This window comes from Spermophilus citellus, assembly GCF_964194105.1.
Source record: "Spermophilus citellus genome assembly, chromosome: 9".
Lineage (NCBI taxonomy): Eukaryota > Metazoa > Chordata > Mammalia > Rodentia > Sciuridae > Spermophilus > Spermophilus citellus.
Window position 1 is genome coordinate 130,977,469 of NC_138191.1, and position 19,750 is coordinate 130,997,218.

At 42.7% G+C, this 19,750-nt stretch overlaps 1 protein-coding gene across 6 annotated transcripts in view; it reads right to left on the reverse strand.

The window, feature by feature from the left end:
* The window catches only part of VPS13D (vacuolar protein sorting 13 homolog D), a 253,975-nt gene that overhangs the window by 195,003 nt on the left and 39,222 nt on the right, over positions 1-19,750 (reverse strand). For 5 of the 6 annotated variants that reach the window (XM_081305180.1, XM_081305183.1, XM_081305182.1 and 2 more), the window contains exons 16-22: positions 19,082-19,252; positions 17,866-17,996; positions 16,216-16,348; positions 12,155-14,368; positions 7,593-7,744; positions 4,978-6,009; positions 1,490-1,580 (exon numbers count right to left, since the gene is read on the reverse strand). In XM_081305180.1, coding sequence (XP_081161306.1) covers positions 1,490-1,580; positions 4,978-6,009; positions 7,593-7,744; positions 12,155-14,368; positions 16,216-16,348; positions 17,866-17,996; positions 19,082-19,252 — 3,924 coding nt within the window. Of the gene's footprint in view, positions 1-1,489; positions 1,581-4,977; positions 6,010-7,592; positions 7,745-12,154; positions 14,369-16,215; positions 16,349-17,865; positions 17,997-19,081; positions 19,253-19,750 lie in introns of those variants that run through there. The other variant, XM_081305184.1, reaches the window with a different exon arrangement.

Genomic DNA, 19,750 nt, shown 5'->3' on the forward strand with positions numbered 1-19,750 from the left:
CTGAGCTGTTGCTGCCATAAAACAAAACTCACCATCACAATCACGATATCATTACCACCCACTCCAGCGACCAAGGTGGACACACCCAGCATGCCAGCTCAGTTTCCAATGAAACCAAAGGCACATATTTTTGTTATATTTATTTTTATAAATACATTTATATATTTTATTTTTATGTATTTTTTTATTCAGAACTCTTCTAGGAAGGTTTTCTAAAATAATCTACCCCATGCTGGAAACCTCAGTTTCAGTTCTTTCCTTCCCCAAATGACATTCTTACTTTTAGCAATGTCAACATTTGAGCTTTGTGGTCTTCAGTACTGAATTACATGTTCTTTATAGAAGAAATATTATTTTAATTCACAGTTTATAAATCCTCGCCATTTAGAACGTGATACAGTTCATCATTTGTGTTCAAGGAAGACTCTCACCCCACAAAATCCCATTACAAAGAATGCTGGCTTTACTACAATATCCTCCTGCATACAGAAGTTCCTGAATGCTAACAAGGAAACAGTCAAACTCTGCACACTGTGATTTGAGAAGTCCACTAAGAAGGATTGGGTAGGACTTTCAGAAAAGTGAGGAGGAGAATGACAATTACGTCAATCACTAAGCCAGGACAAGAAGAGGTTTGCAATTAAACCACACAATGAACTGTTATAAAGTTGCCATAAGTCCAAAAATATTGTGTGTATGCCATTTTCATAATTGACTTATTAATCCTCTTTACTTTCTAAGAAGTAAACTGATTTTAAAATAAACCAACAAAATTAAAAAAAAAAAAAAAAAAGCACAAAAAGAGGCCCTCTCAGTAGTACTTATTTAAGACTATAAACAAATGAACATACCCCCTGGTTTCCCAGAGACAGCCCTTTTATATGTTTGTTTTCCAAGTCCAATTATTAATAATACCCCCATTTTACCCTCAAAAATATCCCAACCTAAACAAGAAAATTACACAGTCACCCTAGAAATTGTTAAAAACAGGTAGATGCCAAGGCCCATTCCCAACCTACAGAATCAGATTCTTGGGATGGAGATTGGGAAAGGGAGAAAGAGGAAATTATGCCAAACTCCTGCATTTCGTTTTTGTTTTTTTGTGGGGGTGCTGGGGATTGAACTCAGGGGCACTCAACCACTGAGCCACATTTCCAGCCCTATTCTGTATTTTATTTAGAGACAGGACCTCACTGAGTTGCTTAGCACCTTGTTTTTGCTGAGGCTGGCTCTAAACTCGCAATCCTCCTGCCTTAGACTCCACAGCCACTGGGATTACAGGCGTGCGCCCCCATACCCAGCAGACACCTGCATTTTTAACAAGCTATCTAGATGACTCTGATACAAAAGCTACCAAAAGATATGGCCAGGCTAAGTCTCACAATCAAACTGCTGATCCACACCTCACTTAGCATGTGCACACAATCTGATTTGTGTTGGGATATTCAAACACTTACCAGACGTTGCAAGTTTGATTTTCCCCACTTACCAATCATTTCCAGATGTGCTACTAATTTGGACACATTGGCTTTAGCGAGCTCACTGGTGGTTTTATTCAGCACAAGAGAGAGTGAATGAACCTAGAAACATACAAGATAAAGCAAGGCAAATGTTACTGGCAGAAAAGGGGATCTTTCAGGGAAATGGCAGAACAGAATCAAGGAAGATTCAGAAAGGCTTGGGAAATATGAAGGTAAAGCTTTTCATGGTGCCAATTTCCCTTCCGCTTTGTTAACCCTGTCACATGATGGTCTGATGATAAAGCCAACCAGAAAGGAACTCAAACAGTGGTCGGGACTCCAGGTTCTGGTGTCGTTTCTGAGCTTGCCTCATCTATTCTGCTAGTGAAATGTTGCACATTATAAAACTACTTTTCCCATTTTGATATTCATTATTAATATTATGCAATTCGGTAATAACTCAAACAGATCCATGAAGTGGTCTCATCTAAGATATTTATCAGGGCAAAATGAAAATGATTTAGAATCCTGCCTAATGCCTTTGAATGTATTTTTATGGAAGACTGACCAATCAGGACTCACCTAGGCACCACAAAGACTCTGCTTTCCTAGGGAAAACAAACTGAAGAAAAGCAAAATCCTCTGTCTTTAGAAAAGCATTATTTGTAACAAGTTCTGTAATATAATACTGTAATTATAACTACTAAAAGGACTTATGTGGCTAGGATTTATTGAGTCAGGTTCTCAACCACCTCTGTGCTCAGAGGCATTGAGTGGAGAGAAGGAATGAGAGGAGGAGACAGAGCCCATCATTCAACTATCACTCCCTCCCACTCAGCTTCCAGATGGCAGAGACCATGCTTGGTCAGCCCTGTAAGTACAATACCTACCACAAAGTAGGTGCTCAGTAAACATCTGGTGAAAGAATAAGTGGGAGGAAAAAAAAGATAAGAAAAGAAGGAAAATAGGAGTAGGGGAAGAAGGAAAAATAGTTACAGGTGGAGGCAGAGAAAAATGGAGCAGATTATCACAGCTGGGCAATACCTGTCCGTGGGTATGCTCCAGTTCCGCACAGTATGATTTTTGACAGAGACTACAGAAGGATTCCAAGGCATCGAGATGAGACCATCACAGAGGGGTAAAATAAGAAAATCCCTAATTATTTAATCATCAAAGGAACACATAAACTGGTCTAAAAATGCTCTGTATGGAGGAGCCTGGCCATCACCACCTGTACCCACTGGTGGCATAAATCTTATGTGTCTAAAAGAGACGCCCTGTGGCTGTGGGCCTCCTGCCTGATGTAACAGCAGGCACCAGGTGCCACCTCAAGGGGTTCTCCCCAGGGAGCCGAAACTGACTCTCCAGCACTAACTTCCATTTCTAAATATGGGGGATAAACAAAGTCAACCGGCAAAACTAGCAAACAGACAAACCTAGGATGCTGGACAGCCATGAGGCACTAGCCCAGATTCTCTAGCAAGTCAAGGTAGGGGCATAAGAAGGCAGTGGGGGGCTGGTTTACCTTAAGTAAAAGAGCTCTGTGTTCGGGAATGGGGGGTTGTTTGTTTGCTGTTTTTTAGTTTTGTTTTCATTTTTGAGACAAGTCTTGCTAAGTTGTCAGGTTGGCTTCAAACACCCTCCTCCCACCTCAGCTTCCTGAGCTGGGACTACCGGCTCACTCCATCATTCTTGGCTTACATAAAAAAATTTAAGAAACAATGACAGAAAATGTAACATGTGAACCTTCTTGGATCCTGATTCAAAAAATTCCTATGTCATTTTATTGAACTATCCTCATTTGCAGCTGAAAAAACTTTGGCTCAGAAAGGCACAGCTTTCCACAGAATTACAGACCAAAAGAAAAGCATGGCACTTCCTAAACCATTCACTCCTCTCCAGTTCACCAACACAAGGGCATTTTGAAACAATCAGGGAACTCTGAGCATGGACTGGGAGGAGTTACATAATACAAGGTATTTTTGGTAATTTAGTTCAATATGACAATGAATACTGAAGTATGTTGAGGTAAAATGGCATACTATTTGGAATTTGCTTTAAAATCCTTCAATGAAGAAGAAGAAAAAGAACAAAGTAAATGTGATTCATTGAACTACTGGGCATATGGTGGTTCGTTATACTATTTTCTCTGAGATATACTTGCCATTTTCACAATAAAAATGTTTTCCAAAAATTCTTATTTTCAAAAAGTACATTGTTAAGGGACATTTATCTAGTCCTGTTTTCTTGCAGGAACAGCCATAACAATCTCTGCAGAGCCTCCTGGGAGGAGTCCCCCACCCGGCCCCAGCCCCACACCATTCACCACTGACACCACAGGCATCACAAGAAGGAAGGGACAGGGCAAACATGAAGTTCCAACAGAAGAAAAGGCTCCACCCTTTCCATTCATCTTGACAAATAAGCCAAGGCCCGTGGCCTCAGTACTGAACAAGCCGGGCAAAATCTTCCCATCCCTGTGCGCTCCACACACACAGCAGACAGGCTAAAAATCAAATGTGATCTATTTTAAAGTTTCAGAAAAACATCTGAATACCAGCAGGTGCAGTGTCGCAAGCCTGTAATCCCAGCGGCTCAGGAGGCTGAGGCAGGAGGATCTCAAGTTCAAAGCTAGCCTCAGCAATTTAGCAAGGCCCTCAGCAACTCAGTGAGACCCTGTCTCTAAATAAAACAGAAAAAAGGACTAGGGATGTGGCTCAGTGGTTAAGTGCCTGCGGGTTCAATCCCTGGTATCAAATAAAAAAAAAAAAAAATCTGAGTACTAAGGACAAGTCACAAGCATGACAATCCCCATGACAGTAAAGACTAGCAGCGACCATAGCAGCGACCACTCACTGAATGCTTGCTGTATGCCACGTGCCACAGAAGGCCTTACCTGTGTTTTCACTGAGTGCTCAGTGACCCTGTGACACAGGCACCACCCAACAGCCCCATTTATTGACAGAAAAACTGAGAGAAAAGGGGCTAAGTGACTTGCCCACAGCTACACAGCTGGAGGGTCACAGTGAAGTGCCAGGATTAAAGTCAAGCAGTCGACTTCCCTCACCTCATTCCTGAATAGCGGCTCTACTGTGGCCCCCCGAATGGAAGCAAACACCATCCTGAGAGAAGGGGGCAGGAGGTAAGGGTAAAAGCTGCACTGGAAAGTTGCTGCCTGGACTAGACGCTGTGCTAAGGCCCTTGTGTATACCATGTCACTTCACTCTCGCAGATGACGGTAAAAGAGGAAACCCAGGACACAGAGCAAAGTGGTTCCCTGAATGAAAGCCCACAGGCAAGACAAGCTGTTTGAACTGCAGGTTCTCCCCGCCTCCACCTGGGACTTACACCAAAACCTTTCCTGAAACACTAACATCTACCCTTTTGTACCAGACACCCAAAAGACCACATGGCTCTGCTGCCAACAAGAGCTATCTTCCAGAATAAAGGCAAATGCTCACATTTAAATAAACCCAAATTCATTTTGGAACTTCAAGGCGTCGAAGGGAACTGATACCTTGAGATCCAGCTTGGTGTTCACGGGATCCTGAAGCTCGGGTGCTGTGAAGGCACTGGACTCTACCTTGACGTTCTGCAGAACATCCTCAGGCGGCAACTTCATTGCATGGTTGTCTGCAGTGGAGCCAATTCCAAAAAAATCTAAGATCACGACCCAGGTTTGCAATGTGATCAGAACATCCAAGCAGTTAAAATCAACGTCAATGCTCCGGTTAACTCGATTGTAAATGGAAGAGAATTCTGGATGTTTCTTATCCACCAAGAATATATTGATGTGGACCAAGGAATCATCAAATTTACTCTTTCCTGTAACTACCTTGGGCTCATCTATGGTCGGAGAAGGAGGTGGGGTCAAGGGATAGTCCTTGTCTTGAACTTCTTTTTGTTTCTTCCTGGAGACGGAGGTGGGTCTCTGATACAACTGAAAGACATTAGGAGCTTCCTCCATGTGGGAAGGGAGAGAGCGTGGCATATCGGGGTACTCCACATTGGATACTGAAGGGCAAGACTGGGAAAGGTACTCTTTCTGTGCTAAGCTAGATGGCTTGGGAGCACCTCGGGACACCATCAGGTTCTTGTACTTGGAATCTGGATTTTTCTCCAGTAAGTCCTCCATTAGCAGGGAACGCAGAGCAATCTGAATGGACAAGGTCTGAGGATGGTCTTTACTGAATTCCACTTCAAAGTCCTGAAACCTTAAGCTCACAAGACCTTGGGCCCCCAAAGTAAGATCTCCACTTAGCTGAACTTGAAGCTCTGATATACAAAAGTTGGCTTGAATCTGAGTGAAAGCTTTGGCTTCTCTCACAGACAAGGACTTCTGAGAGGTGCTGGAAAGACTTGAGTGGCTGAACAGCCCATTCTCCTTCCTCTCCAGGGAAGGCTCTCCGCAGGCACTGAGGGCAGGCACAGGAGAGTTGGGGCAAGAGGAAGAGGCAACACTGGCTGGAAACTTATTCAGATCTTCACTGTACACAAGATTGTCCAGCGTCTGTAAAACCTGCTCGTATACGTGCTTGGCTAACACCACCTGCATTCAAAGGGAAAAATCAGTTACTCCTCTACTATTATTAACTGCACTCAGCTACCTATCCATGTCCACAATCTGGGGCTTCCCTTGAGGTTTTAGGTTAGTTGATAAGACTATCGCCATCATTTTTTTTTTTTTTTTTTGCTATCCTTAACTCTTTCTGTCCCACTTTTGTTCATAAGGCCCTTTCCAGCATCACACAGAAAAATCTGCATGTTCAATAAGTGCTGACTGCATGCCCAAATCAGTAAAGTCGGATTAAAATTTAGATGATACCAAGGAACTCTCATTAATTTTGTAAGGTATGATAATACCACTGCAGTTACATAAAGCACACCTAGTTTGTAGACACATCCCAAAAATATAGGAATGAAAATGATATGAAATCAGGGCTTTGTTCATGTACATGTATGTTGAGCACGTCAAAGTTGCTGGTGTTCAAATCCTTGCTCAAGATGGGCACAGTGGTGCACACCTGTAATCCCAGCAACTTGGGAGGCTGAGGCAGAAGGATCACAAGTTCAAGGACAGTCTCAGAAACTTAGAAAGACCCTATCTCAAAAAAGGGCTGTAGATATAGCTCAATGGTAAAGCACCACTGGGTTCTATCCCCAGTACCAGGAAAAAAAAAGAAAAAGGAAAAGAAGAGTTAGTGATATAGCTCAGCAGTAGAGCACATGCCTAGCATGTATGAGGCCCTGGGTTTAACACCTGGCAAAACACACACACACACACACACACACACACACGGGCGGTGGAGGGGTGGGGGGCTATGGGAGTCCCTATCCTGATCCATTTCATTTCAGACAGGGCAAGACTAATTCTCCCTTGAAAGATCTGTCAACGGCATAAATAATCACATCATTTTATAAGCTGGGCCAAGTATGTCAAAAGTGTGACAAGAATTATATCCCCCTGGGAAGAGACTCTGATTTTTTTTTAAGCAAAAATTTCCCTGCTCCCAAATGGCAATGAATGAAGATTCTGCCTTCTTCCTCTGAGCCACACAAAGAAGGTTAACAAGAATGATTAAACATGACAAAATTATTCCATGTTTATTGGAACAACAGCATTAATGATATTTCCTTGAAATCATATTTTCCATCTACATTTAATAAACATAAATATATAGCATTATAATCCAAGTATAATAGATTTATACAGCATAAATATAAAATAAATAGAGGCTGAGTATTTAAAATCCCAAATATCCCTGAAATCTGAAACTTTCTGAAAGCCGATAAAATGCTCAAAATGTTTCAGACTTTACAGCATTTCAGATTTCAGAGATTATGAATAGGGATGCTCAATCAATAAAGTCTTCATAAAGGGGCCGGGGTTATTCGAGCACTTGCCTAGAACATACGAGGCACTGGGTTCAATCCTTAATACCAAATACAAAAAAATAAGCCAATAAAATAAAGGCATGCTGTTCATCTACAACTACAAAAAAAAAATTTTTAAGACTACATAAATATTCCAAAATCTAAAAAACTCTGAAATCTGAAACACTTCTGGTCCCAAGCATCTCGGGGAAGGGACATTTTAGCTGCCCTAGTCTGAAAATCAGTTGAATAAGTTACCTGAACTGGATTGACGAACTTTCCTTCGATCTTCATGATGCTAGAGGTCCCCAGGTCATCTGGACTAAGAGAGAAGGTCAGTTCAGACTCTCTCTCAATAGGAATCTTTTCCAGTTTAAACTGAATGGTGGTGTTGTTCAGGATGTGAAAAGCTGATAGAAGAGAGAAAATGACAGACTATTAACACTAATCTTACATTATTATTGCTGATTAAGTGTGGAGTGTATAAAATACAGCCCATGAGTTATTCTTAGACTTGAAGGGCAGGTCAGCCTAGCATCAAGGGGTATATGACCAAGAGCAAACTTTGATGATTATCCCAAGGCCAAACTGGGAGAAGAGATAAAAGGTAAAATTACAGGAAAAAAAGGAAAAAAATCATGACATGCTTTATTTGGCAGCTTTAAAATATGACGTGATAAACATACTCATCCAGTCCAGGAGACTACATTAAGCTTCTCTTTGCCTTCCAAGCTGATTTTCCAAACCACATTGCTCATCCTTACCTAGCATTCAGATATAGATGGATCCCTTTTCTTGGGCCTAAATCAGAATCAAGGTCAACAGAGGATCTAAGATCAACTTTTATCCCAAACAGAGAAGGAAATCTTTCAGTATGTATGTACCAGAAGCAGTGAATTAACATCTGAAAATCATAGAAGGATAAGTTTTCAAAGTCTTCATTTCTTCACCAACAAAACCATGCTCTAGAACCCACATGATTTTTCTAGATGCCAAGACTAACAGATTGAGCAGGGCATGGTGGCACATGCCTGTAATCCCAGCGATTCGGGAGGCTGAGACAGGAGGATCTCCAAAAGCCAGCCTCAGCAATGGGGAGGTGATTAGCAACTCAGTGAGACCCTGTCTCTAAATAAAATACAAAATAGGGGGCTGGAGCTGGGGCTCAATGGTAGCACACTTGCCTGGCATGTATGAGGCACTGGTTCAACAACTAAAAGATTTTTTAAAAAATACAAAATTGGGCTGGGGATATGGCTCAGTGGTCAAGTGTCCCTGAGTTCAATCCCCAGTACCCTAAAAAAAAAAAAAAAAGATTGGGGGTTTGACTCTGCAGTAGAGCATCCCCTGGGTTCAATCCCTGGTACCTTAAAAAAAAAAAAAAAAAAAAAAGACTAAAAGATTGAAAAGATTGAATTGATGGCACTAGCTGATTAGAGTTAGAACACAAATTCAAAATCCATTCCTCACACCCTCTTCCATCCAACCCATTATAGGACATGGCAGAATACTAGAATATTCTGTATAACATCCACCAACTATGTTTCACATTCCATTTATGCTAATCCCTTAAGCTATCATGAGCTAAAACATGTATCTAGAAAAACGCTACAGTTTAGAAAATTTGACCAAATTAAACAACACTAAACAAATCCATCCATTGAAGCATCTCTACAACTGAGCAACCATGCAATTTCCAAAAGAGAACACTTTTAGAAAGTCTTATTTTGGGCTGGGGCTGGGGCTCAGTGATGGAGCAAATATCTAGCACGTGTGAGGCACTGGGTTTGTTCCTCAGTACCACATGAAAATAAACCAATTTTTTAAAATAAAGTTAAAAAATCCTTGTTTTGCTAAAAATGGTATTAAATGGAAAAAGGTGAAAATATACCAACGTACTACGAAGCATTCTGTCAAAAATTTTTTTTTTTGATACTCAAGATCTTTATTGATTTAACTGTAACAGCAACCATTGGTGAGAATTGATTTTCCGCCCGCTAATTTCCAAACACCTGCTGGTTTGGAAGAACAGTTAAAAACAAAAACTGGTCATGGAATCACACGGGACTGCCTCAGAACTGCATGGTGCCCTCCGTTAACCATCCTGACAGTGAATGGATGGGAGGGGTGAGGGACAACAAACACATCAAGGGAGAGGACAGGAAGACCAAGAAAAGTGCTGGCAGTCTCTGCTTTTCCATTTGATGTGGTTGGAACTGGTGGTACTAGACAGGGAAGCTTTTTATACAAAATATTTTTAAAAGATGCTTAAAATGGTCACTAGAATACATGAGCATCCTCGGGGCTCTTCTAAACACTTTCTTTAAGGTTTACCCTGGGGTTGTGGAGGTCTCCTCACCCCGGTGGAAAAAGACGGGCTCGTCTGCAGGTAAAGGCAAGGCACTGGTGCAAGGGACTTGGTGATTTGGATCAGACACCAAGAAGGAGTAGGATGGTTGGCCCAACTGGCCCCTTAGCTCAAACTAGTGTTCCTCCCCCACTCCCCGCCCCCCCATTCCCAGTAAGAACTGCTCTTGGCCTGGGCCTTTTGTTTTTCTTAAAGACTCAGCTGAAGAGGAACACAGCAACAAGAATGAACATGCTGTGCTGGATTCGTGGAATTCCCTTTAAGTTTAATGTCCTGGAATTTGGTTTTAAGCACCGGAAAGAGCTCCCTTTGGAAATTTCAGCATGGTCAAGTGATTATCAAGCACTGTAGAATCTCTCTGCCAGCCTCCCACCTTGGAAAGGTGACAGAGGAAGAGTTTAAATTCCCTGGAAAAGGTTTCAGCTCAGCATGGTCTGCCAGGGCCATGGGCAAAGGTGAACAAGCAGAGAGAAACCAAAGACCATTTGAACAGGGACTCAAACAACTTTCTTCTCAATCTAAGCTTTGTCAAAAGGTATCAACTTCCAGGACTAGCCTAAAAAAAAATCAGTGTAAATTCCAGAAGGTGGGAAAGGTGTTATGAATAATTAACTAGAAAAATGAGTACATAGCAATCACCCTTAAAGTCTTTAGTTAGAAATTTCTGTGAGTTAGCCTCAAGGAAACTCCACTACTAAAACAGGAAACAGTAACCAGAACACAGGATGTCCCTAAAGTATAAGTACTCTGAATTGTGACCCACCTTCCTCAAGACCTGATATCAAGAGCTAGGAAGGTAGCTCAGTGGCAGAGCACTTGCCTAGTATGCTGGACAGCCCTGGATTCAATTCCCAGTACAGTGACAAAACAAAACCAAACCCCAATTTCATCTCTAATTAAAATCTGAGAGGAAAGGAACAATGGGGTTAACTACTCCCCCTTCAAAGTTCTGACAGGAATTGCTCCCAGAGAAACAATGTTCTTTATAACAAACGATAAATGATTGGGAAGTGATTGGGCTTCGCAGATTATTAAATTGCTTCTACATACCTATAGTCCAAAAAACATGCCAAGGAGGGACAGTCTTGAACCAGAGAGTGAGGCCTTCTCTTGAGGAGAATGCAAAGGGCCATGTCCCAGCTTCCAGAAGCTGGCATCCACAATGAATAGCAGGGAAAGAGATCCCATCAATGTGAGCCCTTTACATCGGTTACCTTGGATCAAAGCAGGGACTCTTTTCTCTGGCTTCAGGAAGGACTAGGGGGAAAACCCCACAATCCTAGCTGAATTCTGATGGAATGTGGGATAAAGCCTGAGAGTTCCAAAGGAGCCAATAAATAAATAAAAGACCACTTACTTTTATTCCACTCCAAATCAGCAGGAAAACCAAAATCAATGGAAGGTGCTTCAGAGATGAGCCCTGTACTTTGCTTATGGCTGCCTCAGCAACAAGGCTTCTTATTCAAGTACAGGCTAAAGCAAGCACAGCTACAGAAAAGGAAATGCTCAGGAGCTCAGTGTAAATCCAAACAAGAATTTGCATCTTTTAAGATGTCTGAAATTGCTAAAGACTTGGCTGGGAACAAGTGCCAGAAACCCAAAGTAGACATTCACCAGGAATGTGTTGACTGACAAATGGCCTCTAGGTTTCTCTTGAGGGTGAAAAAGAAAACTGCTTCGTTTTAAGAACACAATGACATCAAGAAGCCCAGGACAAAATGAGCACACAGAGCTACCTACACATAGGCTTAACAGGGCAATCAAGCACAGAAAGATGGCTGTCATTCTCAGGTGTTCCCTGGTAAAGTGAAGGTGCTTCTTGGGTGAGAGAACTAACTCAAGCCTGCAAGCTGGTGTAGCTGAAGATAACAAGTATCATACACCGACTCATGTAGGGCTTCCTGACACTATCATCTGTTTCATCCTGAATCTTTCCTGTCTTCTATAACCTAACATCTAATTCAGATTTACTCCCTTTGCTTGACAACCCCCATTTTAATTAAGACAGCTTTAGTGGTAGGCCCCAATTCCTTCCATCAATTACTGGCTAAAAGAAAGTAAAGTGGTTAATGAGTCTTAGAGACCAAATCTAAGCTTTGCACATAAGCATCCTTGAGCAGCTAGTAGTCAGACGGGTGTACATATATTACAGTTCTCCTGGGAACTGCCATTTCTTGCTACCTCTCTCAAAGCCATCAGGTAGCTTTGGGGAATAGAAGGTTTGTCTTACCCTAGCTTGGTGATACATACTTTAGAGAATTGTTTTGGGTAGCAATATAGTTCACTTAGATTAAACCTACCAGCCTTCTGTCAAAATTTTATCACGATTTCTAAAATATTAACTGGGGACAATTCCAGAAGAAAATGTTTTTGTTGCTGTTTTTAGTGAAATACTACACAAGCTGGGTTTTGAACCTTTAAACAAAATTAAACAGAAACTTATGCCCCTTACCTTGACCTCTATGCAGAGATTCAAAGAAATCATGTCGGGTGAAATGCGCTTCCTCTTGACTATTGGCACTGGCCGAGCCAGAGGGTGGACAAAACGTCCGATTTACTTCAGCCCCAGCACCTTCTCTGCCTGCCAGTTGGGTGCAATTCAAAGAATACAGTTTAATGTCTTTGATTTCCACCTGCAGACGGTCACTTCTGGACTCGTCATCTCCTGCCACAAAATTCTGGATGAATATCTGTCCCAGGTGTCCTACCAACAACTCGGGACTCCCCGGCTTCCGGGGGATAGAAACAACTGGAGATTCAATGTAGATGTTCAGGATTAGCTTTACGGTGTCGGAATGACAAGAAGTGAGGCCAAACCCATATATTTCATTTTCCTCTAAGATAAAGGGTTCCCGGGACTTCTTTGGAGTCTCAAAGAGGGACACCATCTCACTGTACTCAGCAGTCTTGGTAGCTAATACTGTGGTGACTTTGGTGGCTGCACTTTTCAGCATACTTCGAAAATTCTCTTCCAGTTCATCCATGGATAATGTCAGCTCCTTCAGGAATTTGGCAGAGTGATTATAATGTAGGGAAGCCATCTTCAGGTTGAGGAAACACTCCTGTTTAGATTTCTCAACAAACGTGAAACTCAACGCTTCAGTAAGAGCTGCATCTTCCATTCTGACAAACACCGATTCAAAGTAGCCAATGTCACTGACAATATTTTCATAGCCTGCAGAATTCCCAATGCTGACAACATACTGGTTCTTAACATTATCTTGTGTCAAATCCATAAGCTGCAAACAGCCAAGAGAACCATTCACATCAAATGTGCTCCCCATCGAGACGTTAACTTTGGTGCCACCTACACTTGCAGTCGCGATTTTCCTACCATGCTTCTCTCCGTTTGCCATCCCCACTGTCCGGAGGAGCAGTAAGTTAAGTCTGTGGATTTCCACTGCAACCTCGGTATTTTGTTCATATGTAGATTGGTAAGTCCCTTGTTCTCTAAAGCTTCTTTCAAAATCAGTCATTAAAGGCTGAGGGCTCAAATCATCTTTCTCCTTGGGGAAGGATTTTTGAAGAAAACCAATCAGCTCCACAATTGTCTCTGGATTTAGGATAATATCCAAATTATTCACCTGTAATGAAATCACCTGAAGAGTGCTGTCTAAGTTCATTGAGGGGCACTCTGAACTCACAAACTGATATTCCAACTTAATGAGAGACTCTTGTTCTTTGGTGAGAATTTTGTCAAGTGAAACAGTAGTTGCAGATCGGTCATTCAGGGTGGCTACATCAGTTAAGGAAGCCACATTAGGTCCAGAGACAGGAGATTGTGCCCTGCTATCCCGGAGGCTTCCTGTTGGAATATCAAAACTTAAGTTCTTATGTGAAGCCATCAAAAGGTCAAAATCAGCACCATAGGTCTGCATGGTGTCCACCAGGAGCAAACCATGAACAGTGAGTGAGACTTCAGCATCATAAGGCCTCTTCACAAAGTGAGCATTGGTACCAAATACCTTGAGCACAGAAATGTACCTGCCGTTGCTCTCAACACCAAGCTGCATGCAGTTAACCTTAAACTCAGCCAGGAGCAGCTGCGATTCCACCAGAACCTCCCGGGTATGCTGCTCCAGCATCACAATGCTCTGGGTCAGGTTCATTACCGAGTCCTGCAAACTTCCCCGCTGTCCTTCTTGGGGGAAAATCTTCTCTTTAATCTGAGTGTCAGATGTCTTCATTTCTGGGGTGGTAAGGAGAGCAAAGCAATTCTTTAGAGCAGATATCTTATCCTCATTGATGTGGATTTTTAAGTCTGGTAAGTTGCCTGAAAGCACGGCCCCTGGGTACTTGGGATCTGAAGTATAAATCAGTCGCCGTTCTAGCTGCAGATGAACATTGAACTTCTCCACCACATGGGTCGGTCCCACATCGATATCCTGGACATGCTTCCAGTTGTCCTTCACTCGCCCAACCATGATCTGGAGGTCCATAAATGACAGCGCGTACTTCTCGTACATCTTTGTGTTCATCAAATGTGCCTGAAGCTGCTCCTCGCTGATTTCCACTCCAGGAAAAGGAGGTGTTTTCTCTCCATTGCTGCTGCTTGTCTCAGGAGGTGGGGTGTTGGGAGGTGTGGCGAGAGGGGTCTTGTACTCATCATCACTGAACTGATTCTCCTCAGAGGCTGAGCCGTCCCCACTTGTCCTGTTGGAGTCATCTGCAGAGAAAAGAGAGAAGACTCAAAGAGTACCTACTATTTTCTTCCTCCATCCTTTACTATAATGATGATGATGAAGAGCAGAGATTCAGCCAACCCCAACATTTAAACAATGGAGGACACTCCAAGCGTAACATTCTGTATTGTCATTAGTAGCCATGTGAACTTGGCTACTAATGTGAAAGTGCGAACTCCACGAGAGAAAACGCATGACTATGAGGACAGCTGGAGAGCAGCTGAGGCCCGGTGTGTGGGGGGCGGCACCTTCCCAGTCTCGGGCAGCATGGCCCGTCCTATCACCAACCCCGGTCACTCTGTGCTTGTCTGGCTTTTCCCGTCTTGGCTTGTTCATTTTGTTTCCCCCACTAGAATACCCTGAGGAAGGGAGGCCTCGGGCATCACGCTCAGCAACAACTCTAGAGCCCAGATCCAGGCCTGGTGAGCAGAAACTGCTGAGGGTGTGATGTTCCCCGGGCACACCCGGGATCCTCTCCACAGCCAAGTAGCACTGAGACAGCCACGGTGTGCGGGGCTCAATCACGTGCCCTGTTCCACATTACGTTTCCTCAGTTCAGGTGGGTATTATGTGCAGCTGAGCCACCCTTCCATTCAGGCCTGATGCCCTTTTAAAACTCCCCTTTGCACCCAACTTCCCCTCCTCTTCACACCCCCTGCCCTCTTCTCCTTCAGGTCGACCCAGTGAAGTTGAGGTTGGAATGGGCTGATCTGCTCAACACCACCCGCTCTACCCTGTGAGCCCTCATTCTTCCCTTCCGCCTCAATACACTCAGATCTAATGAAATTATCTTCCAGGTGTCTCTTTTTATATGCTACTAACAAATAGGTTAAAACCCTATCCCTGAAAGTAAGCACAGGGAGACAGTTTATTAAAATACACAATGTCACATAGAAACACAAATAAAAACCACAATATGACACTACTTCACAACTACAAAAACAACAGTCACAGTGATGACAGAGTGCAGACACTAGCAAGCTCAGCTGCTGGTGGCAATGTGACGCTGCAGCTGCTGCTGAGAAGTCCATAGCTCCTCAAAATACTAGAGACTTGCACAGGACCCAGCAACTCCACTCCCAGGTATGTGCCCGGAGAACTGGAAACCTGGTTTTCTACACAAAAATCTGTATATGAACATTTGCATGTGAATATTCATTGAGTGCTATTCATAATAGTCAAAAGGCAGACAATCCCAAAGTCTAATAAAGAAGGGTAAATAAACTGCAGTATATCTATACAAGGGACTATTATTCAGTCAAAAAAGAAATGAAGCACGGACATATACTATAACATGAATGGACCTTGAAAATGTTATGCTAAATTAAAAGCCAGATATAAAGGGTTGCATATTGTATTTCACTCACATGAAATGTTTAGAACAGACGAACCCACAGAGACAGAAAAAAAACTAGTGACTGCCAGAAGCTGGGGAGGAAGAATTTAAGAGACAATGACCACTAATGAGTTTGTAGTTTCACTGGGGAAAGGAAAATGATCTGGAACTAAACAGTAGTGAGAGTTGCACAAATTCACCAACACGACCAAAATAACTGTAGATTTTTTAAAGTGAATTACATCAAGGTACAGCTATTATTTTAAAATTCACAGTTGAACTGGGATGTTTAAACATGTTACCTGCACTACTGTGAAGCAAACATGTTAATGCACTACTGTGAAGCAAACATGTTACCTGAACTACTGTGAAGCAAACATGTTACCTGAACTACTGTGAAGCAAACATGTTAATGCAGTACTGTGAAGCTTGCTTCGTTCAGCAGACAGAGCAGCCCACCAAGACCTGTCTCCCCACTTCACCCTGGCAATGTACCTTGGGAATTTGTCAACAGCATTCTTCCCAGATCCACAACAACTAACACGGGATTCTTGAACTTGAAGTCATCGGGGAATATCACCTGAGGGGCAGAAATGTCTAGCCGCACAGTCCACCGTTTACTTTCCTCCTGTGAAAATGAAACAAACCTCTGTTGTGTTATGGCTGTGACTGAGAACTGAGGATTCCTCAGTGCTGTCCGTACTCCTGAAGCCCTGCCAGGGCTAGAGTGCCATGGTCTCTCTGGGATTAGAGCAGAAAGTCTATGATAAAGCCCATGAAAGCCTGAGGCCTAGAGACACCACCATGGCCAATATCTGAGGTGGAGAGAAAAAAAAAACCTATAAATTATTGATAACCGTACTTGGATTGATGATCCACAGGTTAAGAAAGATTTTGTTTCTAATTTGCAGAGCTTAGCACTTTAAACTATTAAAGAAATTTGAAATTCAAATAAATGTAGAAATCCACAAAAAAAAATTGAGGGAGGGGAGATATTGGGGATTGAACTCAGGGGCTCGACCACTGAGTCACATCTCAGCCTTGTTTTGTATTTTTTTTTTAGAGAAAGGGTCTCAATGAGTTGCTTAGTATCTTACTTTTGCTAAGACTGGCTTTAAACTCAGGATCCTCCTGCCTCAACCTAAGATTACAGGCATGTGCCACCGCACCCAGCTTACCAAAAAGTTCTATTTATTCACAGACATTGGTAATCATGAACTTCATGCCAAAATAACTTGAGGAAAAACATAAGTTTTGATGTTCAAAATACAAATAACACACTGATTCATGAATTTGTAAACTGTTCTTCTTTGCAACTAAAAGTAGCCTCAATTATATGCTTATGGTAGAAGCTAACTGATACAAATGTTACCAGAAACAACTATCTTTTGTCTAAGATAATAAGAGGACACTAATTTTTATAATTTGTGTTGAAACACACAAGACACATGCAAGAAACAGGACTAATTCTCTGTCCAATACACCAGGACATCTGTTTGGAACATGGGGCTCCCTTTCCACCTGCAGCGTGTTCACCACACAAGAGAAGCCGCTCCCTTTCCAACTACTCCACCTACTGCTGCCTCTTGGAGGTGCACCACCACAGCACGCTGTGAGAAACAAACCCTTCCTGGACTGTTGAGCTATTTCCTGGCTCGACCTGTCCATGGTGTCCTCGTATCAGCTGGTCACTCAGTGACCACAGATGGTGACAAAGTAATCATCATAGCCTGAGATAGAATCCAGCTTTTTACTTCTGAGGTAAACAAAAAGAGTGCTTAAGTATTCAGAGATCACAGGACAAGGACAAGGGCAAGTCCTAAAAATGCTCCCAGAGCCATACAGAAGAAACTCGATCTAGTTACAGTGGTTTTTTTTTTTTTTTTTAATTAAACTTTGACTGTCAAAGACATGAGATTTCTATTTTATGCCAGCTGACAAGGACTTCATATTTTCAGTTCACTTAATCAGTACAACTGATTACAGTAGATAATGAACTTGTCAAAAGAAACTTGCCCAGGGTTGGAGGCTCAGTGGGAGAACACTCGCCTCACATGGCCCTGGGTTCCGTCCCAGCACTGAAAAAAAATAAAAAAGAAAAACTTGTTCCTCCCCCCATCCCCAGTGTTATGTGAGGCCACTTACAATGAAATCCCCCACCAGCAAGCGGTCAAGGGTCTGTCGGATCTCTGCCTTGGTCTGCATCTTCAGCTTGTTGTACTGTCTGCGGGCAGCTTCGGCAACTCTGAGCTCAAGTTCAGACTGATAACCAAAACCTACAAGATAGGAAACACATAGCACATTCAGAATTTCCAAATGGTTGGGTGGATAGACAAGAATTTCCACCAGAGCTAAAATACAATCAGTAACAAAAGCAGCTCCCTGAGGCTGGGTGGTGGCTCAGTGGCAGAGCACTTGCCTCCCCCATGCGAGGCACTGGCTTCGATCCTTAGCACCACCTAAAAATAAATAAATAAAGGTATTGTGTCCATCTGCAAGTAAAAAAAATTAAAAAAAAAAAAAACCACAGCTCCCTGCTCTGCCATGACCTGTGTGACACAGGACAACAGGCATGAGGCAGAGGTGGGCTCTGGAGTGCCAGGGGTCGGGAGGTATATGAGGGAAGGTACCTATGCTACAGAATTTCTTGAAGCTTTTTCTGAAAACTATATTTCAAAATCCTTACAAAGCAAGGCATAAGACATTACACAGGAAGAAAAAAGTATAATTTAGAGGGAAATGCCTTCTTTATTATCAGTGAGAACAAAGAAGATACTACATTCATGGCTACTGCTTACATGAAAAAAAATCTCAAAACTTGGGCAAAATCTACAAGAATGTCACTGTTATAAAGGAGAGAGGGAATATGTTTCATCACCCACTCCCTGTCAAAAAGAGGGCTCTTTCCATGCCATTGTCTCAAGTCATGTGGGGGAGCAGAGGGAGGCCTAACAAATCAATGACAATATTTAGAACTTCACAGCCTACAATGCAGCACCCAGCAAGTGAAGGAGGCTACAGACTCTGTGACCTGGAAGGAAGTTCTTGAACATTCCTCCTCATCCCTGATCTAGAACATCCTGGGGAGCCAAGGAAAGTGCCAGCATAAGGGAATGAGAAGAATGAAAAACTTCATATCGAAGGGAGGCAAACAGAAAGTATGTATGATGTTGATTTCTCTGAAAAAGAGACTGTCCAAGGACATGCACGCATCCAGTTTCTAAGGCTGACCCCACCCACACCCTCCACAGGCCTTACAGACCACCACAAGCCATGTGAACACCTGACCTTGCCCACAGAACCAGCACTGACAAGATGTTTTCTAAAAGTAATATAAGATCAAACAAACAAAAAAGTTAACCTGAGGTATGAACCTTTCCCTTGTAGAAAAAGTCTGCTACTTTTTTAATAGCCTGGGGATTATATATGATGTTCAAGGGCCTTGTGCTGACATTCAGCCGCCTCTCAAAATGACTGTGCACTGGATTTCTCTCATACAGCATCTCAAAAACTGGGTCATCTGGGTCCGCAGCTATAAGAGAGGAGAGAAGAAAGAAAATGGAACATAGCAAAACAAATACCATATTCTAAATAGACCTATGAGGTACTGGGGTGGGGGGATGTTTTCTAAATTATTTTCCAATCAGTTCACAATGATGCACATTTTAAAAACAAAATCTGGTCTAGAGGGGTAAATCAGGGTAGAACAGCACTTGCCTAGCATCTGCAAGTGAGTTCCATCCCCAGCGCTGCAAAAAGAGGGGGAAAATCCTATAAAAACAGAGAGGGGCTGGGGTTGTGGCTCAGCGGTAGAGCGCCCGCCTGGCTCCTGTAATGGTAACCAGACTCTGTGGCTCGCAAGGTTGGCCTAGTTACATCAAGGTTCATAGTCCCACTGCGAGGGCTAAGGGGGCAGAATACATGCCTAATGTGTGAAGAGCTGGGTTCAATCCCAGCACTGCAAAAACAAACAAGAGGGGCTGGGTTATAGCTCAGTGGTAGAGCTCTTGCTCAGCATGTGTGAGGCAGT